Source organism: Bipolaris sorokiniana (genome assembly GCF_000338995.1).
Source record: "Bipolaris sorokiniana ND90Pr unplaced genomic scaffold COCSAscaffold_11, whole genome shotgun sequence".
NCBI lineage: Eukaryota > Fungi > Ascomycota > Dothideomycetes > Pleosporales > Pleosporaceae > Bipolaris > Bipolaris sorokiniana.
This window is the reverse complement of record NW_006911905.1, coordinates 244676-264645: the sequence shown is the minus strand read 5'-3', so window position 1 is coordinate 264645 and position 19970 is coordinate 244676. Positions and strand designations below refer to the sequence as shown.

General features: G+C 51.6%; 10 protein-coding genes across 10 annotated transcripts, besides 1 other annotated feature; 4 read left to right on the top strand and 6 right to left on the bottom strand.

Moving 5' to 3' along the window:
• Positions 1 to 285: 285 nt before the first annotated feature.
• On the bottom strand, positions 286 to 845 carry COCSADRAFT_28279 (uncharacterized protein; the record flags this gene model as incomplete). The annotated part of the gene is made up of 2 exons (XM_007703861.1): positions 286 to 558; positions 609 to 845. The coding sequence occupies 2 exons, from the start codon at positions 843 to 845 to the stop codon at positions 286 to 288; spliced, it is 510 nt and encodes a 169-aa protein (XP_007702051.1).
• A 1481-nt stretch (positions 846 to 2326) lies between these two features.
• COCSADRAFT_38645 (uncharacterized protein) lies at positions 2327 to 2996 on the top strand (the record flags this gene model as incomplete). The annotated part of the gene is made up of 1 exon (XM_007703886.1): positions 2327 to 2996. A coding segment is annotated over exon 1 (233 nt), but the record flags the coding sequence as incomplete, so codon positions are not given.
• A 672-nt stretch (positions 2997 to 3668) lies between these two features.
• COCSADRAFT_224857 (uncharacterized protein) lies at positions 3669 to 4537 on the bottom strand. The gene has a single exon (XM_007704042.1). It carries the CDS (start codon positions 4402 to 4404, stop codon positions 3859 to 3861), a length of 546 nt encoding a protein of 181 aa, XP_007702232.1. The 5' UTR covers positions 4405 to 4537; the 3' UTR covers positions 3669 to 3858.
• A 721-nt stretch (positions 4538 to 5258) lies between these two features.
• Positions 5259 to 7791, top strand: COCSADRAFT_146943 (uncharacterized protein). The gene is made up of 4 exons (XM_007704041.1): positions 5259 to 5701; positions 5759 to 5816; positions 5870 to 6993; positions 7047 to 7791. The coding sequence occupies exons 1-4, from the start codon at positions 5423 to 5425 to the stop codon at positions 7311 to 7313; spliced, it is 1728 nt and encodes a 575-aa protein (XP_007702231.1). The 5' UTR covers positions 5259 to 5422; the 3' UTR covers positions 7314 to 7791.
• Positions 7792 to 8402: 611 nt separating this feature from the next.
• Positions 8403 to 8612: a sequence feature (Protein overlapping with rRNA (COCSADRAFT_224821, EMD61837.1) was converted to a misc_feature.).
• A 730-nt stretch (positions 8613 to 9342) lies between these two features.
• Positions 9343 to 10558, bottom strand: COCSADRAFT_146941 (uncharacterized protein). The gene is made up of 2 exons (XM_007704039.1): positions 9951 to 10558; positions 9343 to 9885 (listed from the first exon to the last, which is right to left on the bottom strand). Exons 1-2 carry the CDS (start codon positions 10518 to 10520, stop codon positions 9697 to 9699), a joined length of 759 nt encoding a protein of 252 aa, XP_007702229.1. The 5' UTR covers positions 10521 to 10558; the 3' UTR covers positions 9343 to 9696.
• A 259-nt stretch (positions 10559 to 10817) lies between these two features.
• COCSADRAFT_38642 (uncharacterized protein) lies at positions 10818 to 12799 on the bottom strand. Its single transcript, XM_007703885.1, has 2 exons — positions 12242 to 12799; positions 10818 to 12192 (listed from the first exon to the last, which is right to left on the bottom strand). Exons 1-2 carry the CDS (start codon positions 12683 to 12685, stop codon positions 11056 to 11058), a joined length of 1581 nt encoding a protein of 526 aa, XP_007702075.1. The 5' UTR covers positions 12686 to 12799; the 3' UTR covers positions 10818 to 11055.
• Positions 12800 to 13008: 209 nt separating this feature from the next.
• Positions 13009 to 15560, bottom strand: COCSADRAFT_38641 (uncharacterized protein). Its single transcript, XM_007703884.1, has 6 exons — positions 15374 to 15560; positions 14781 to 15306; positions 14137 to 14729; positions 13959 to 14089; positions 13896 to 13912; positions 13009 to 13846 (listed from the first exon to the last, which is right to left on the bottom strand). Exons 1-6 carry the CDS (start codon positions 15413 to 15415, stop codon positions 13155 to 13157), a joined length of 2001 nt encoding a protein of 666 aa, XP_007702074.1. The 5' UTR covers positions 15416 to 15560; the 3' UTR covers positions 13009 to 13154.
• A 569-nt stretch (positions 15561 to 16129) lies between these two features.
• On the top strand, positions 16130 to 16546 carry COCSADRAFT_95625 (uncharacterized protein; the record flags this gene model as incomplete). The annotated part of the gene is made up of 2 exons (XM_007704038.1): positions 16130 to 16315; positions 16370 to 16546. Coding segments are annotated over 2 exons (363 nt in total), but the record flags the coding sequence as incomplete, so codon positions are not given.
• Positions 16547 to 16624: 78 nt separating this feature from the next.
• On the bottom strand, positions 16625 to 18116 carry COCSADRAFT_95404 (uncharacterized protein; the record flags this gene model as incomplete). The annotated part of the gene is made up of 2 exons (XM_007704037.1): positions 16625 to 17424; positions 17477 to 18116. The coding sequence occupies 2 exons, from the start codon at positions 18114 to 18116 to the stop codon at positions 16625 to 16627; spliced, it is 1440 nt and encodes a 479-aa protein (XP_007702227.1).
• A 167-nt stretch (positions 18117 to 18283) lies between these two features.
• Positions 18284 to 19466, top strand: COCSADRAFT_146928 (uncharacterized protein). Its single transcript, XM_007704036.1, has 2 exons — positions 18284 to 18467; positions 18522 to 19466. Exons 1-2 carry the CDS (start codon positions 18334 to 18336, stop codon positions 19066 to 19068), a joined length of 681 nt encoding a protein of 226 aa, XP_007702226.1. The 5' UTR covers positions 18284 to 18333; the 3' UTR covers positions 19069 to 19466.
• The last annotated feature ends 504 nt before the right edge of the window (positions 19467 to 19970 follow it).

Genomic DNA, 19970 nt, shown 5'->3' with positions numbered 1-19970 from the left:
TGTAAGCAACTTGACTTAGCCAGGACGAAACCAACACAATTCTAAAGAGGCTCATGTGACTGACCGTAGTCTATCTTGATCTAGTGCTTCTGAGGAGTTGTGGCACGTGTGGTCTCCTACAGTCTGAAAGATAAAGCACAAACAGAGCAAAAGAATTGTAGAAAAAAAAATCAGATATAACTCCTAAACCTAGCTCTTGTCCATCAATTAGCATGTACCTCGCCACTAGTACCATGGCACTATCCTGGTCCATTAAATCCAGATATCAACCACAGAACCCGGTATCTACCAAGGAGGGTTACCTCCACAAGTGTCTCTAAACATCCGGCTAATAGTTTGACCTCTTATCGATACTGCGTTGTGCTGCACAGCTATTAAGACTAGATAGGCATCATTGTTAATCCGGGCCCCACAGAGACCCTGTTTACTGTCTCCAACCACGCCCTGAAGCCTTGACAGAGCGTTGCCCCACGCATCGCCAGACCACCTTCTACCCTGCCCCTCGGACGACACGAATAGACACTGTCCCCAGAAACACACGCCTTTGTAATCATATACCTAACGGGGCGTGTTAGATCAACTTTCCATGGATATAGCGGCAAACGTACCCCAAGGCTGCCGCCAAAGTCCCCACCAAAGCGATTGTTCCAAGTGTTGCGCAGCATCCAAAGCGTACTCCCACCAATTGTGTTGCCACCACTCTCAGGGAACCACTCATCTCTAAACCAAAGACCTCGTTTGGCAAGATTTGGAGAGGTACTAGGCATTTCCATAGGAGCAGGGGCTGCGACCACACCCGTAGACGCAATTCCTGCGGCAAAGAGGGAGACGCTTGCGATCTTCATGATGAGAGTTTGCCGCAAAACGACGCCTTGGTTGTGGGATATGCTACCAAAGCGTTCGAGATGTCAAAGGATGGTGATTTGGACACTCAATCGCGCGATACACAGCTGCTTTATATACATGACCCGGACGAATTTCCATCAACATGGACCCCGAGATGATTCATCTAAAACCCCGAAAATATGTTAGCTATGTTGGTTGGAACCATGCTTGATATTCCAGTAGAGTAGGATGAAGCAGGGCGCTGTACCTGGCGGTTTAGGCAACCGGCCTATCAATCAAGGTGAGTTCTTGAGATTTGGTCGTCTGTGGTACGCCTAGCCAAGACCGTGAGGGTGAAAGATGTTAGTGTACAATCGTAAACATTTGGCGTCCACAAAATCAAGGCCTCTGCTTCGATGCACTAGACCTATTATGCAGATTGAACATTCGAAACAAACCTCTGCCTGCAGGATGCCTTGAGTATATAGTTATTGGCAAGTTTGGGGGCGGCTTCACTTGCACAGGACCTCATTGTAGTTAGGCAGGCGGCTAAAAATACATGCAGATCGATGTAGCCCTGGATTAACACAATCCCATGTGTGCAAGATTGCAAGTTGTTGACAACCAAGTTGTAATAATAATTTGTTGTTATGTATGAGCGATCAGCATGGAAACATACACCTCATATTGTAAGACTAGGCTTCTTTGCATGCACGACTGAACGTGTGAGCGGCTAAAATTTGCCTAGATAACTTGTAAGCATGAGGCGTAATCAACACGGCAGAATTTGGCCGGAATGTAACGCGCTCCTTAGCGCACCACAGAAATGTGGCGTGGTATCTGTTGACCAAGATAACGATGACAGATACACTACAAGAGTTCCCCTTTAATGTATAGATGAAGGATAAAATGCACAAGAACCGAGAGGTTGGGTATGGATCAAGGTGGTGCCAATGTATGGTTACATGAGCAATAGTGGGATAGGAATGCATCTTCTTTTGTGCAAACAAAAACATGATCCTTCATTACCACTCACAAACAAAGAACACATGGTTTGCGTATTTCCGAGGGAAGGGGGTTAAATCGGTTGACTGTGCGAATGCGAATGTCTCAACCCGTGTCTTGGGTGTGGGGTAGATGGGTAGATACCCGTGCAATGAAGTCGGGGATTCCTTGTGGTCTGAGTCCTAGGGTATGCTATGCATGCACGCTCGGATGCATCATATCTTGAACACTCTGTGTAGCGTTGTCTTTGGTGGGGGGTGAGTATTTTTGTGTAATGACTGTATATCAATAGATCAATTACATTGCCAGAGATAAAATCCCTTTGAGACTTGAAAACAGCGAAATGGCTTCGATTCGACCGCGACCGGCTTCAATAAACATACCTACTTCCACCATGACAGGTATGTAGCGCGCCATTTTGTCTTCGCACACCAGAAAGTGCGACGCACCAACCAGCAGCCAGTCATGTCAATGCGCGAACTCCTAACCTCTCTTACTGTGATCCAGATACGCCGTCTCCACTTACAAATATGGATGTCGCATGGCCACAGTTGCCAATAAACCCATTTCTTGTGCCCAACATCAAGGCGTATGGTATCTCCCGTAAACCATCGCCTTTGATCCCAACATCTCCGCTTTCAGTTTTTAATCAAGCACTGTCACCAACATCATCTACTACGCGACAAACCTTCGTGTTGCCGGCATCTCCTCTGCCATCGCCGCGCTTTTTGTTTCTCCGCATACCACCGCCTTGTCCAGGTGACTAGGGAAATACATCGTTGTACGGCGTTGTTGCAGACGCAGCAGAAAGAAAAAGCAGCGTGGTTAGTGTAGCTCGGATGCGGGAAGTGATGAGACTGGAATTCTACCAGTTCTTGTTCTTAAAAAAAACAGCAGGAAACAGAAATGCTGGAGCGGCTGGCGCGAGAGAATGAACCGCGCAAGCGGTGTGACGGGAGTATTGCTAGCTGGAAGATCAAAGGCCTACTAGGCATAAGCTTGTTTGGTGATAGGACGAAGAAGATAAGAAAAGCGGGAAAATCAAAAGAAGAGATATCCTGGCAAAAAGGTTTCTCAAGCTACTCAAGCTTCGTAAACTGTTGATGCCTCCGCAGCTGCATGGCTAGTCATTGAATGGCCCGATGTCGACTCCGGGTTCGGCCGCGGTATGCATGAGCTTACTCAAGAGGAACAACAAATGCCGCCGCCAGGTACTTCCCTGGCGGACTGCAGCGGGAATTTTTCTAGAATCCCGCACATGTATGTATGTAAATCAAGTGGGTGCTTGGAATATTCATATACATAGCCTGAATATTTTTGTGGTTGTACTCTGTACTATGCACTGACGTGCGGGGTGTGGATTAGTGCGGTGCCAACCACAGCCTTACATGGTGGCGTAATACCAAAGAAAGCCGCTGACATGATCATTGACAAGGTGGCGCATCGTGGCAAGAGTAGATGTGCCCGGCATTGGAGAAAAAAAGATTATAAGTGTAATCTTACTGTGATTGGCGAGAGGGAGCCTGCCGAAGTTAGTGACGTCGAAGGGTAGCCTGCAGAACCAATCATCTGTCTGGCGTCAGCTGGTAGATTGCGCAACAGTGGTGTTTAAATTGGTGTCGCGCAAACAAGTTGATCATTGTTTGTGAGTTCGTATTGTGGCGGATAATGTCAAGGCGGTACTCTCGGCACAGAGAGGGTAAGGAGCCATGTCCTCGGTGCAACCGGCGGCTCTACGGTGGTTTATGCAACGGTAGGTTTATGCGGGCAGAATATAGGTGGATGCGCCAAGCGTAGGAATTGTGGTATTGCAGTGGTAATGGATTGGGCGTGCTAAGCGTGCTAAAAGCTTGAGCTGCTCTGATAGCCTGCATTCCCAACATTGACTGGCGAATGCTGTGTGAGCAGCGTCACTGGCGGGAGAGCATGACGAGATATGAGGTTGACGGATGCTGGAGAAAAGTGGACGGTGTGGGCCCTTGACGCGGATCGAGGCACCCCAAGATGCGACGCTCAGACAGCTGGTTATCAGTGGAGCAACGCTAGAGGGCGACAAGCGAGCGTTTGCAATTCCAATTTGACACGGTGTGATAACGGAAATCGGTGGACCCTGGAGTGCAGCTGCGCGTCTATACGGTGGCCAGGCGGCCGGATTCCTGGTAGTAGGAATGCAGTGCTGATTGTGGTTTGGCGGGACTGGGAGGATCCCAAGACACCAAGACACCAAGAAGACCAAGACATGCAGCATCTTTGACGGAGGGCATGGGCTAGAACGGTTGGGGAAGTGGGTGAGGGAAAAAGACGTGATTGGTGGTGCAACGGAGGTTGGGTATCATCAGCACAGTGAATCAGGATAGGGTGGGACGATTCATTTAGCATCCAGAGTTCCAAGACATGAGTGCGGCGGCGGGCCTCTTTAAGCAGAGACTGGGAATGTGTTTGTTCCCCACGCAGTGATAACGGCGTCAGCAACCCGGTTGGTGGTGCGGGAGAGGAGAGGAGGGGCGGCTGGTATTGAGGCAACTGAAACGAGCGAAAGGGGCGGGTCGTGTATGTAACGCAAGGTGTGCACATGGTCGAGAGGAGATGGATGCCGTGCCACCCCGCGCCGTAATAACGTAACCAGCAGCAGCGTGATGGATGAATGGATTGGCAGGTGTCGAGCGAGGGCGCTTCGCAGCGCCACCGATACAGGCGTTGACAGCCGGAGAGGTGAGCATCTCGGGCTAACCGAGGGCGGAGACAGCGGAGTGCCAAGGCGCTAGTCTAGGAGGGGCAGGTGCACATGGAGGTGGAGCCACGTGAGACGCTTCTCCAGACGACCTCGACGGCCTATACGAGCGCTGGCCATTGTCGTTAGTGTTGGCTACAATACACCTACGCATAAGCGCAGCCTGCAGATAACAAACACACCCGCCTTGCGCCTCTCTCGCCCCTCGCCCGGGACAGGCAGCTGTCAAGGAATGCGGCGTCGGGTCCGATGCAAAGCGCGGCCAGCCTGGGCCAGGCCCGCCGTCCCAGCAATGCAATCAGCATTCTAGAAAGCGTGCTAGAAGACTGCTGCATGCATTCACTCGGCCTCGTTATCAGTCCGCTTTGGGCCCAATCTCCGCCCAGCAACCGCGTCTGACCAAATGGCCCCCTCCGAAGCCTAGACGCCACCGGCCGCTTTGCTCTTGTGGGGAGGTCCCAAGCTAATCCCAAGAACCGCCGCGGGGTGCCAACACACTGTCCCTGCTAGCCCTGCCCGCTACGCCGAACGCCTCTTCTGCTCGTGTGAGCCCAGCCAACCATGTGCCGCGCCAGCCTATCAGTAGGATGCCTTGCCTGCCACTGTCATGGAGGGCTGCCAAGCTGTCGGCTCGTGCACGGCGAGCCTGTGTCCACCAGACGAGGGTCCTGGTCGTTTGTTCCGAGAGCCCATCACTCACAAGGACGGGATAAATGTCTACTGCTCCCTTCCCCCCTTCCCGCTGATCCAGCACTTGCATATTAAAAGAGCGTCGCTCCCAGGGTCTGCTCGAGCCCTTCATCTCGTCTTTCCTTCAACCAACTTGACTTCTCGATTAGAGTTGTCCCACCTTCACCCATCATGGATCACGAAAAGGCCCTGCCCTCGGATGAGAAGGCGAGCGTCCCTCAGCCTACCGTTGAGTCGGCGCATGAGGATGGCCAGACCGAATGGCGTGACCAGGAGGACTTCATGACCCGTAATGGTCTCAACCTCAAGTCCTTCCAGCGCCGTCCCCAAGTCGGCTCCGTAATTGAGCTCGACAAGTCTATGAAGACTCGCCATCTCCACATGATTGCCATTGGTGGTTCCATTGGTGCTGGTTTCTTCGTCGGTTCGGGTGGTGCTCTCAGCAGAGGTGTAAGTTGCTCACCACCAAATCTCTCTCTGATCGTCGCTCACACAATCTCTCTCTAGGGTCCTGCCTCGCTCTTCATTGACTTCTCCATCATGGGAGTTATGATCTTCAACGTCGGTAAGTACGCTCTGCTTGCGCCTAACCAAAAAAACCTAACATGGCCTTTCCAGTCTATGCTCTTGGTGAACTCGCTGTCATGTACCCGGTTTCTGGTGGTTTTTACACCTACTCGACTCGCTTCATTGATCCTTCTTGGGGTTTCGCCATGGGCTGGAACTATGTCTTCCAATGGGCCATTGTTCTGCCGCTCGAATTGCTTGTCGCTGGTCTTACTGTGCAATACTGGGAGGGCGCCAAAGGCACCAGCGTCGCCGTCTTCATCACCATCTTCTGGGTCTTCATCATCCTCATCAATGTCTTTGGTACTCTGGGATATGCCGAAGAAGAGTTCTGGTCGTCATGCCTCAAGCTCGGCGCTACAATTGTCTTCATGATTATTGCCCTCGTCCTCGTTTTGGGTGGCGGCCCTAGCAGCGGCATGTACAGCGAATACTGGGGTGCTCGTACCTGGTACGACCCCGGCGCGTTCAGCAAGTACGGCTTCAAGGGATTTTGCAGTGTTTTCGTCACCGCTGCCTTCTCCTTCTCCGGTACTGAGTTGGTCGGTCTGGCCGCTGCTGAGACTAAGAACCCTCTCAAGTCGCTGCCTGGTGCTATTCGCCAAGTCTTCTGGCGTATTACCCTCTTCTACATTCTCGGTCTCACCTTTGTCGGTCTTCTCGTACAGCACGAAGATGAGCGCCTGATGGGCGGCTCCTCCGATGTCAATGCCTCGCCCTTTGTCATTGCTGGCAAGAACGCTGGACTCGTGGGTTTCGACAGTTTCATGAACGTCATCATTCTCGTCTCCGTCATTTCCATCGGTGTGTCTGGTGTCTACGGTGGATCTCGTACTCTTACCGCTCTCGCCGAGCAGGGCTACGCTCCCAAGTTCTTCACCTACGTTGACCGCGCTGGACGTCCTCTCTACTCTGTCGGGTTCGTCATGATGTGGGGCCCTCTTGCCTACATGAACTTGGCTTCTACCGGTGTGACCATCTTCAACTGGTTCGTCGCCCTTTCCGGTCTTGCTGCTCTCTTCACCTGGGGCTCCATCTGCTTGGCCCACATTCGTTTCCGCAAGGCCTGGGCATACCACGGACACACCCTCGACGAGATCCCCTTCAGGGCTGCTGGTGGTGTCATCGGCTCTTGGATCGGTCTCGGCATCATCTTCATGGTTTTGGCGGCTCAGGTAAGATGATCCCTGGATCTCTCTAAATAAGCAAATACTAACATTGGAACTAGTTCTACACTGCTGTCTCTCCCCTCAACCTGCCGGCCGGTAAGAAGACTGGTACCGCGAGCGAATTTTTCGAGGCTTACCTTGCCATCTTTGTCGTCGGCGCCTTCTGGGTTGCCGGTTACTTCTGGAAGCGTGAGGGTTGGCTCCGCACTGCTCAGATGGATGTCGACACTGGCCGTCGTGAGCTTGACTGGGACTTGATCAACAAGGAGCGTGCCGAGATTGCCAGTTGGCCCGCGTGGAAGCGTTTCCTCCACCGAATCTTCTAAGCAGTCGCGCGCACAACGCAGAGTGCCTGATCCGAGTTCTTTGATACCCTTCCGACAGCTCGATACCGTGAGCCTGCTTTCGTTTATGTAATATCTCTATGATGTCGTATATCGTAGATATCCAAACCTGTAATGATTGCCTTTCTTGAGGAAAGGTAATGTCTAAGATGTGTCTATACCCCTGTTTTCTCGACTCTGTTGGCTACTATGACTTGTTTGTTCCCGAAGGACTTTTTTACTTGTTACAATTAACTCCACGAACCCGTCCCAAGTCTTGCGTCCATATCCACAAATACCTCATTTTCGTGTAAGCGTGTCCAAATTCTACATTCCATCGCGTAATGGAGCATTTGAACTCTCCGCTTCCCCGCTCCGACCCGCTCTCACCTTCCTCTTCTTTGTCTCCCCTCCGCGCCCCTCCCCCGTGCAAACCTTACTCAAAGCAGCAAGCCCACATGCACTCCCCTCTTTCCGGGTTGTCAGCGCGTCTATGTTTTATCTAATGATTTGCGCTACTTTAACTTTAAAGTAACTACTAAGACATGGGCTCCGACGGCGTCTGGTGTTAGTCTGGCTGGCCGGTGTTGGGTCGCTTAGTTGCATAGGACTAAGGATTAACCGCTTGTGCATGCAGAATAAGCAAAGCTAGTATATATGTACAATTGAAGAAGAAAGAAAAGAAAAGTGAAGAAAAGGGAATGGTGTTTCTGACGGTATGTGACTTGTTGCTTTTTCTTGTTGCAGATGTGAGAAAAGTTATGTGTTATTGTTTTGGGTATGGGCTTGTATCCGAACCGTAACTCTTCATTACTTTCTTTTGACTTGATTCCAAGTGGAAGATGGGTAGTCAAAGGGTGAATTCTTTTTGCGTTAAATTAGACTTTGACTAGTAGTGGTTAGGATAGAAGGAATCTGCTAGTAAGACCTTCTCGGAACGTCACAGAACCACAAAGCGTTGTAGATGGGCACAAAGTGAACTAGAGTCCTCTTTCACTGGTATACAAGACCAAGCTTCGTAGTCACAGTTGCGCTTACTGCATTTGTGTACAGCAGACGATATGAGCCTCAGCTTGTCTTGATTTTCGATATATGTTGACCCTAGCTTCCCCATGGATTGAGATATATTCTATTGATTCATCGTTTCATTCACATACGATCATAGGATTCTGGATCAGGGAAACCCATCCGTTCTTCATGCTTAAGCAGTTTACCGGCAGATTAGTAGTCAGGTGGGTGACTACTGGCGAATACCCGCTGTCGTATGTTTTTTGTTTTGTCTTTCTTTGCAAGTTGAGTTGATATCACGTGGCTCAATTCTGTTGTAGATTTTTATATTTTGGAATGTGTTCATGAGTAGTTCCTTGGTGATAGAGCTTAGAGGAGACGCCTGTACAGTGGTTGCCATGTGTATGGGTTATATCTTCAGCGTTCTCATGGCGCATAACGTGCTGAATGAATGCAGCTCTGGATTTACGGATTATTATGTTTCAATTTCGGATCAAAGTACAGTATGATTGAGCTAGGTATGCATATTTAAATGATAAGCTGGAGTCAGAGAATAACGTAATGGGAGTTACGCACGTGATGTTCTAAGATTGTATGCGCACTTGGTCTTGTGGTTGAGTGCATTGTATTTACCTTGAGCAAAAATTGCTCACCTCCAAAGCTAGCGTACAATCAACTCTGACATACATCTAGCTCGCTTTATGGTTGTACATTATTTATTAGACAGAAAAAAAGCTCCTTCGTCAAGGCAAAGAGTAACAGATTCTCTCACATAGGAACAAGGTCTCCTGCTTTTGAGCATGTTGATAACGACATAAGTTGCGAGCTACAAAAGGCAACGGTGAGGAAAGCGGACTTCGATAGCCTAATTTTTCTTTTACAAAAATAGCATATGCAATGGCTATAGGGACACTTGGCAACGGGAGGGCTCTAATATGCAAAGTGGTGTGAGGCATGGTCTCAAGATGTATGTACGCCAATGTTTCGTCTTTTCGAAGAAAGAAATAAGTGCGAGAGATATAAGAGCAACGAATCTGAAACTTGGCTCAGTGGAATGATGATATGTTTTGAACGTCGATAAGGCATAAAAGTACATGGATTTACGAGTCTGTCAGTAGAATTCAATACATGTGAGCTGAGAGACCAGTAGTGAACATACTGCAATATGTATACTAGAAAAATGAGAGTGAAGTGTCACGCCATATACTTCTCATGCCAATCCATTGATACATGATTTTTGGTGAGTTGCGCCGAGCCCAGATGCTCTCCTTGATCTCAATGTACATTCCCCATCTTTTATCATCATGATTCCTACGTTATGTCGGCTACCCTGCTATAGGACATGCTGGCGCTCGTGCAATACAAAACGCATATGCCACTACAACGTCTTGGCGCCCTTGTACCTGCCCGTTTTGAGATTGAAGGCGCGCTGGTCCTTCAGCCACCGCCTGTACCCCGCCACACTACCAATCTTCTCGCCATAGTAATCCGGGGGAGGATTGGCCAGCGATGATGCAGTGGGATCAACACGGTGGCGCTTGATGCGGTTGAAAAAGGCTGAGTCTTTCTGTAAAGCGAGTATTAGTAATATCCCAGTTGTTTTTTGTGCTTCAGAGATTGTCACAGACATACCCGTGTGAACTCGGTAATCACTCCCCTGTACGCCAGATTGAACACTTGGTTGCCAAAGATGGGACCAATGAGCCACCCCACGCCCATCATGCCCAAGGTGCTCAGGCCCATGAGCATGAAGGGGTCGAAGCCGCCGAGCTGCGCCGAGAGCGTTGCATCATAGCCATTGTTGATCATTGTCGTGAGCCCAAAGTACGTGACACCCACGGCACCAATGCCAGAACAGGCCTGGCCAATTCTGCGGCGCGTCCGGCGCAGCGCGAAGAAGGCGTCCCATGTGAGTTGGGGTTGTGTGCTACCTGGGGAATTGTTGGCTATGGATTGCGCTGGTGTCGTCGACGCATATCGTGCTGGCCATCTACTGCGGGGGAATTGGGTGCACGACGCCGTTATTGCCGTTGCCGTTGCTGTCGCTGTCGTCGCGGGGCGATTGTGCTGTTGCGGAAGCGGGCTTGGTCGTGTGCATGTCGAAAAGGAAGCGGTTGCGCCTAATGTCGAGGGGGTTAGTATCGCGGAAGGGAAGCGATTGGCAAAGGCCCTTGCTGGGCACAGTGCACTCCGTGTGAGCATGGTGGTTGCGAGTGTGGATGTTGAGAGGTGGGTCAAGCGTGCACCGCGAACTTTCCGATGATGTTGCAAAGACACGGTCTTGGCGGTTGTGGGGAAGTGCCGCATTGCCTGTCAACATAACAAGACGGCCGACCTTTTTTGTTATGTAGATGTACACCAACAATCTCTCGTATCTACAGAGAGACCTACGGAGTTTCGTCTGTCCGACTGGCCCAGACGTCATTTTTACACCACCGGACTCGCTGACACATAGTCTTCCCTACCACATTCAGTGAAAAGCAACACCGGCTACTCAATCTCGACCATGAACTACATGTTGTTCTTTTAATTTCTTCATCTTTCATTAAACTGCTATTATGATATACTAGAATCTAGACAGTATGTCTTTGAAAAGTCTAAATGTGCACATGTCCGCGATTACCACACCTCGTCGAACAGCCAAATGGAGAAAAACAAGACATTCATGTCATTACACCGCCCCATTCCTGCACAGCTCACCATTTTTTCCTCAGACCCCAAGTTGAAGAAGAGTTAGTTACAACTGTCCATGCCTTCTCTCCCACTCAACAACGGCAGGAGCAAGAGGGCGCGAGAACAAACTCGAGTAATCAGTCCCGATGATATTCTTGCTACCTCCAATGTTCCTAATCTTGAACTCACGGACAAATGCAACAAGAATAGTCTGGAGTTGGAGATAGGCAAACTGCTCGCCAATACATCGGTGCCTTCCGGCGCCGAAAGGGAGATATGGCGATTTGGTGCCCTTGGACACAACACCCCAGCCATAATCAATCTTCTCGTCGTCGTCATCCTCATCCGCGTTTTGGCTGTCCTGCTCGGCGTCCCATCGGTGTGGGTCCCAGACAGAGGGGTTGACAAAGTGAGTATCGAGTTGAGCAGAGAAGCCAGGCGAAGACATGAGATGATGAGAAGTAGGGATAACGTAGTTTGTTCCATCAGCGACAAGAGGCTGTTTGACTTTGCGCATAATGGAGTGGATCGGAGCATGGAGACGAAGGGTTTCCTTGACCACTTGGGCGTGGAGAGGCAGCTTGTCGAGATCCTCATACGTCAGAGTAGGCAGATCTTCACCCATGGCTGCCTTTTGCTCTGCAAGAAGCTCATCTACAATTTCGGGATTCTGTGCCAAGCGGAGCAGGATCCAGGAAATGGTCGAAGAGGATGAGTGTTGACCAGCCATGAGCAGAGCAATCATGATTCCAGCAATCTCGTGTTCAGGAACCTGTGTGCCATCCTTGTACTTGCAATCCATCAGATGCCAGATCATATCGTGAGAGTCCTTCTTGACGTTGCCGGATCTCCGCTTGCGAACTAGCTCAGAATAAAGCTGAATCATGGTCTCGCGCGCATTATCACGGGCACGGTTATGGGGGAGCGGAGCCCAGGAAAGCATAAAGTTGATAGGGGAGAAGCCCATGTCGAGGTCGTGGTACAGTTCGGCAAACTTGGAGTCGAACGAGCGGCGGATTTCCTCGCCCTGGAGCGATCGAGAGGCGGTGTAGATGGTCAGTTCAGCCATGACCTTGGGAACATCGAAAGTGCCCTTTTGTCCCTTGAAAGCCTTGTGGCGCTTGAAAAAGTCTTCGCATTCTTGCGTGATGAGGGTTACGTAGGAGCGGAGAGCCTCTTGCGTCAGGCCAAACTTGACAAACTGTCTGGTGTAAGTAGGTCGTAGAGAATGTGGGCAAGACGTGGCGCACCTTCTTTTGCTCCATGAGCTTCGAGTTGGGACAGTCATAGACGACATCCTTGCCGAACACGGGAGTCGTGAGGGGAGAGTAGATCTCCTCGGCATTGACATCCTTGATCTTTCCGTTGAGGATAAAGTTGTTGCCAGTAGTGTCGAGGCAGACCGTCATCTTGCGACCGAGGAGGATAAAGGTGAAGACTGGGCCATACTTCTTGTAGTTGGCGAAGAAGAAGGAATACGGATCCATGCCATACCAGACGGTGTTGCCGATAATCGGCACCCAGTGGAAGACGAGAGGCGGCTCATTGGGGTTCTTGAACAGGAACTGCTTGAGGACATTGAGGACAATGGCCAGGAAGATAAAGGAGGCGAAGCCGGCAGCGACAACGACGGGCGTGGACGAGTTTGAGGTGAAGTCGCCGAGCGGGCCGGCAATGGTTGCAAAGACACCCATTGTGCACAGCAAGGAGCAACGAGAGAAGCAAAGGGTGGGTGAAGAGTCAATGTTGACGGGGACCGCCCTCAATAAATTTCCTAGACACTGGGGATGGCGCAGGGGCACGTTGGTCCAATCGCACGACCGAGTGCCTCTGTCGTATAGAGCGGTCTGTTAGTGGACGTAGTGGACCTTGCCTTCTTGGCAGGGACCAGCTTCTGGAGCGTAGCGGGCCGGCAGCGACAACATGGCACCATTGACAGGCCAGCGTCGTGTCATTGGCCCGGCCTGCATCCACATCACTTCACCCACGACTACTTACCACATATTGTCCTGACAAGGCTCTTGAGAATTTCCATGTATGTATTACGCTATGCTTGGACCATGCCAGTCCCACTGTTGTACATGCCCGTCTCGACACTTGTGCTTGTGCCCGCCCATAACGCCCAGGTACGCCCAACACTCTGCAAATCAGAAAGCACTATTGCTACGCCTTGGCCTCCTTGCTCTCGCCAGACAAAAGGCCCTGGTCCGTTGGGTAGCGAGACCCGTCGTCTTCTTCAGAGTACAGAGTCTGGTCGCCCTTGCCGCCCATTTCCACAAACTCTTCGGGGTGCCGTTGCGCAGCCGGCTGTTCCTCTGCAACTGCATGTTGCTTGGCCTTGGCCTTTTTGCCGTTGCTCTCTACCCCATTCTTCTCGTACACCTTGACCGGATCCTGCCCTTCGATACCTTGAATGACGCGCGTTACCTTGACATCGTTGATGCTGCTCAGCATGGTGCGCTCCCGCTGTATCTTACGCTTTGAAAAGTCTAGTTTTGAAATTGCGCCCGTCAGGCCGTCGGTGCTGTCGTTAACATTGATCTTGCCCTGCGTAGTCCATGGATGCTCCAGACACTCGTCGACGGTGATGCGTTGCTCGACGTCGACGGTGAGCATGCGGTCGATGAGATCTAGTGCTGGGTCGCCAACAGAGTCCCAGTATGGCGATGGATAGTCAAACCGACCCATCTTGATCTGCTGAGACAATGTGTACGGGTTCTCGGCGCTGTATAGCTCGTCTGAGAAGGGAGGGAAACCGCATAGGCATATGTACAAGACGACTCCCAATGACCACACGTCGACAGCACGTGTGTACCGGCGATGGTTTGAGTTTTCTAGAATTTCAGGCGCAACATCTGTCATTGTTAGCATCGGCCTGATGGCAGGCAAATTAGAAAAACATACATGATGGAGTACCACACCTGCCTGCGTTAGTGACGAACTCTGATACAACTTGAGTCAACTTACAGCGTAGTCGTGAACGACTCTTCACCAATGATTTTGGCAAGACCAAAGTCGGCCAGCTTAATAGACAGCTCCTTGTCGGTGAGCAGAATGTTCTCAGGCTTAATATCTCGATGTACAATGTTACGTTCATGCTAGTGCGTGTCAGAACAGGACAGGGTGCGAGAGTGCCATGATTTACCAGGTACTTAACCGCCTGAAACAATTGCACAAAGACCTTGCGAGCCTCATCCTCGGTCAACCTTTGCTTCATCACAATCCAGTTGAATAATTCGCCCTCTGTCGCCAGCTCAAGAACAAGGTAGACTCCATCGTCTTCATCAAATGTGTCTTTGAGACAAAGAAGCGCTGGGTGGCTAACGCTCATGAGCACGGCAATCTCCTGCTGCAAGCCCTCCACCTTTGACTTTTCTCCGGGACCGCTGCGCTTCTCGAACTTCTTGACTGCATGCCGTATGCCTGTTGACTTTTCCGCGCAAAGGTAGACGGATGCAAAATGGCCCTTGCCCAGTTGCTCTTGTATGGTGTACTGCTGTCGGAACCGGTGTGTGTTGCGCTTGAGCGGGTATCTGAAGACGTAGCGGGCTTCGTCGAGGATGGCGATTTCGTCGCCCTCACGCAGTTCGCGTCGCTTGTTCCGTCCGACAAACGTGTCGTTGACAAAGGTTCCATTGCCCGACAAGTCCTCGAGTACCGCAACAACGTCGCCCCCCTTTTTCTCTGTGAACAATAGGCAGTGGCGGTTGGAAACGGTTGGTGAGTTTAGCACCTTGTCTTGGGCATGTCAGAGGAAGCTTGCTACGCATCGCACCATGGCAGACTTACCGCACTCTCGGTGGCGGCCTATGAGATATCCACCCGCGGGAACACCGCACTCTTGCTTCTCTTTCTCGTAATGCTCTTCCTGGCCCTTGTACTCGCCTTTGCTTACGTGCTCCTTGCCATTGGTCTGTCCGACGATTGTGCTGGGAACTGGACAGGCCTGTCTCCGGCGCAAAACCATTACATCGCCAGCACTGCTGTCCATGGGCACTAGATAACCCCACACCTCTTCGCCCTCCTCATCCTCGACTGCATATGTCCGGTTTTCAGGCGGGTAGACGAACTGCGAAAAGGGCTGGGTATCCGAGGGCGGCGGCGACGACAGGCCACCGCGTGCAACCTGGCTGGGACCACGGGCAGAAGGGGGGCTCTGGGTTCCTTCCTTGCGATCCTGCGAAGGGTCGCCAGTGGATTCCTTGTTGGTGACAGGCGAAGGCAGAGGGCCCTGCTTCAGACGACTAGCGTTTGCAGGAGGCGAAAGGCGCGAGTGGCGGGTCCTCTTAGGCTCAACTTGCTCGCCTTGAGACAGCTGTCGCGATTGCAGTGTTAGCAATTCGCCCGTGGCCAGTGCATCATCTGGAGCGATGGGGACATACGCGACCTCGCTTGAGCTGGCTTTTCTCTGTTTGCGCCGGCATCCTGACCAAGACAGGTGGTGAGTGAGGTGAGCGGGTGGGTCGAGGCAGCGACGGTCAATGCAGGCAGTTCAGACGATCGCGTCTAGGATGGCATCATGGAGCAGATTGGTTGTATGGTGGAAGCGAGTAGGATGGCGGAGAGTTGGGGCTACTAGGCTACACTGAGGCTGACTAGCCTCGAATGTTCGCATATCCTCGCCAGGCCTCGCTCCAGGCAGCCGTGTCCTGGCTAGCATCTCTTGACGCGACAGGGGCTCGCCTCACTGGCCCGGCCAGCTTCCCCGCTGCGACATCAACCTCCATGCTATATACATACCATACGCATGTACTCTACACATCGCCGTCGTCGACAGTCAGTTGCATCACACTATGCCAGTGGCCTTTCCCCGCCTTGGCGAAGCAGAGTTTGAGCAGGGCTGTGTCCATCTGCTGCAACGCTTCCAGTGCGTGCGCAGCATGCAGACTGAGTGGCTGTCTGCGGAGAAGTTGCACCGACATGGGACCGTTATGCTGCGAATCACCAAGCCCCTCACGCGGGGGTTGCCCTCTAGCAACGGCTCCGTGCAAGACGCAGACGAGGTGCTAGACGAGCTTGATGATTTGGTAGAAGACGACGAGGTGGGTTGCTTGCTGTTGGGGTAGTAGAGTTGATAGAGCAGACCACTGATTGACATGGCATAGGAGGCTCTGAACGAGAGTGCAGTGCCCCCGACAATCGTCGTCTACGATGCTGTGCTCTCTCCAGTCTACCAAGTCCCAGTGCTGTACTTTGGCATACAGGACTCACTGCATCGCTATCCCCCCACAATGGCGACTCTGTACGACCATCTTGTCATGCCGCACTTCAGGCCCCAGACGCAAGACACCAACACGGGCGTCATCGGAGGCATCTCCATGGCTGTATGGCTAGACATTAACGATGAAGAAAAGAACACCAGGACTCACATTTGCTAGGAACATCCAATCACTAACACACCTGTATTCTTCATCCATCCGTGCCAGACCGCCCAGGTCATGCAAGCTAGCCTGCACAAGGACACGACGGCAGAAGCATACCTCATAGCCTGGATTGGCGCACTAGGCAAACCTGTGGGTCTAAACATACCTCTACTCCTTGCCCAACAACTGTAATTGATACACGTGATGCGTCAACGCGCGCTTGCCATTGCGGGTAGTAGATGATTTACAAGAACATGTATAGTACAGCAACTACAACCGCATCCGCACACTGGCCTTCTCCAGCTCCCCAATGTTACCCATGCCCGCCAAGCTCCACTTCTCCGTCACGAGGCCCTCGTCGACTCGATGTCTCAGCATGCCGCTCTCGGCGTAGTACTCCATGATGGATCGCGCCTCCTCTTTGCTTAGCCCGCCAACCTCAATGATATTGAAATCTGATGAATTGTCGTGCAGGCCCTTGAGAGCCTCCATGACACGGGCGTCTACGCTCTTGTACGGATTCCATTGTGGAACCTTGTCAGCCGACACTTTGCGAGCCTGAGCTACTTGGATGCAGAAGTCTAAACCCGAAGACGTAGGAGAGTTTGATTGTGATGTTGCGCCCAGAACTACTCCACCATTGGCGAATTTCTTTTGCCCAGACAGGTGGTCGACGAAGTGGCGCACAAGTGTCAAATCATGGGCGTGGATAGGCTTCACTTGGGCAGACATGTACTCGGAGTGGCGCATGATGTGTGATAGTCCATCGAGAGCAAGTAGGATTGGAGGGCGCCCCGGCAATGAGAGCTCGTTCCACAGGGCTACGAAGACTGGCCATGAGACCTCGGGATTGGCCACGCCGAGCGCGACTAGCTCTTTCAATGTTGCCTTTGTAGCGAGCGGGAGAGGAAGGTTGGGCTTTGTGCTGAGCTTTGTGGCTTGAAGGAAGGCACTATTTGCTTTGAGCATCTGCTGGAGAAGGTTGGCTGTATATGTATCCTGGGTATATTGCAGCGGTTCTGAGTCGGGGAGAGGAGCATATTCCGTATGAGCGTTGACAAGGTCTTGCGCTGGGTCATGTCAGCGAACTCATGTTTCCCGAGTCTTCAATAACACACATACCTTCTGGCAAATTGATCACGAACCAGTCGCGCAAGAAGGCCATGGCCAGACCCTGGAGAAGCAGAGTGCTCTTCCCACTCATTCTCTCGCCGCACAATATCCTCCGCACAGTCTTTTTTTGCCCGGCTGCCGAGTCTTCTACGTCCTTGAACAACTTCGCTAGCTGAATTGCTTCCTTTCGCATCAACACGGCGGGCCGGCGGAAAAGGCTCCATCCTTGGGACGTCTTGAAAGCTTCGACGGCTCTCAGCGCATCTACGACATTTTCCTGTGGCAGACCCATGACCTTGCCCTCGTTCTTGTCACTGAGCACATTGTCCTTGGCTAGGTCTTGCAGCGAAGACACCTCTAGGGCATTGTCGTTGCTCAGCACAATGCGCTTTCGCTGAGCCTTTCTTTCGCCCTGGGCCGGTCTCTTTCCCGTATCACCCGCGCCAGGTGCTTTCTTGCCTTTTTTGGTGTTGAGGGACTTGACACCCTTCTTGGGGGCAGCCGCCATGCCCTTCTTCTTGGCCACGGCGGCATATTGCATCGATGATGTGGAAAAGCAGGCTACATGTGGGCGCAGCAGGCGGGACACGGCGGGTGTGGCATCAAGTGACAACTGCGAAAAGCTGCGCAGACATGTTGAAGGAGGCATGGCAGGCCAATGACGCTCAGGCCCTCCGCAATGGGCGACTTGTGTGGTGCTGAAGATTGAATTCTGTGATGTGATATCCGCACGCTCGGAGGTCCGCCGCATGTGCACGGTCCCTCGACGTCCAAAAATTATTCTGATCTCTCCGCCTGGCGCAACATTGACTTCTTGCGCATCCCACGGCAAGACAAGACTCGACATACGAACAAATCCAACAACCATGTCAGACACAGAAATGGGCGGCGGCGTCGCATTGGGCGTCACGTCACCTACGCAGTCGCAGCTCGCCGACGAAATTAATGGAGGCGCCATGGACGTCAACTCGGTCGCAGACTCAACTGTCTCAAGCCGATTGTAAGCTGTGCATTTTCCCCTCTTGCAAGCCCACTATTTGCTCACCCGAACTAGACCTATTACCGTCGACAAGCCCACACCTTTTACATTTGACCTGGGAAACTTGCTCGCAAATGACCCCAACCCCATTGCCGCCGGCGCCGACGAAGAAGCGCTTAAAGCCACAGCCCGCGATGCCGCCCAAGCACTCATCAACCAGCTCCTGTCTACCTGCCAGGTAAAGTCCACCTCGGAAGGCGTACATCTGGTCCTTCCCGCGCCAACCACACCTCTCCCTCGTGAGAAGCCTATTCCCTCCGCCAAGGAGCCCACCAAATGGGAAAAGTTTGCCGCCAAGAAGGGCATCAAGAAGCAGAAGCGCGACAGCAACCTGGTCTACGACGAGACCAAGGGCGAGTGGGTTCCCAAGTGGGGCTACAAGGGCAAGAACAAGGATGGTGAGAATGACTGGTTGGTCGAGGTTGACGAGAAGAAGGAGCGCGCGACGGGCGAGGCGCATGACCAGAGGGCAGACAATCGGCAAGAGAGGAAGGAGAGGATTCGAAGGAATCTGAGGAAGCAAAGAGCCAACGATATCAAGGCTCGCAAGACTGTTGTTTAAGCTGCACCAGTTGACCTTTTCCACGCGAGCATCCTTTCTACCACTTGCATTTGGGCGGCGTTTGTCACGATATCTAAATCCAGTACATTAGGGCTACAAAATTCGAATACTTGCCCCTTATGTTGCTTGGAATATCGTCATGTTATGCACGGGGCTCTTATTCAGTGTCAAGTATTATGACTGATACCGTACAATATCTTTCTTACCACGAACAACTGAAGTCATTTGCCTAATATGGAACCTAAAACCACATAAATCGACAGCAATAGTACGTCTACTTTGAATTTAGACTTAAAAACCAACTTCAAGCACAAATCGCCAAACTCTACCATCTGCCCGTACCAGACTCGCTGTTCCCGTACATCTAAATCACCGAAAAGCTCCACATGACCATTACACCTTGCAGCCGTAGAACAACCGAACCCCAAGAGGCAGAGTAACTCCAAAAGCCCCTCAGTTTTTTTCTTCTCGAATGGCGACCAATAGCGCGGGGAAGGAAAACGAGGCTTTTTATATCAAAGCAAATATGAACCATGACCACCTTGGAGCGAGCCCCCATTTCTGAGATCATTACAAGTAATTACCCTTGTGCCGCTATACCCTGCCTACTAAAAGCGATTTCAAGTTAGGTCAGCTCTTAGCCAGATGTTAAATATACCGAGATCAATTGCTACTGATTCTTCAAGTCAGGCGCTGCTACATTGCGGCAGTGACGCTGGAATCTCTCGTATCAGGACCATTGTAGAGCATATATACATCGTTCGATGCTGACGGAAATTCCCGAGTTATTCGCCTTGTTGATACCGAAGCTTACCATCTCTTCGCAATTCTTTTGTGCGTTGCCAGTGTCAATCATTTCGTTAGCTGGAAGAGGAATTGCCATCGACTTTGCCATATGGACA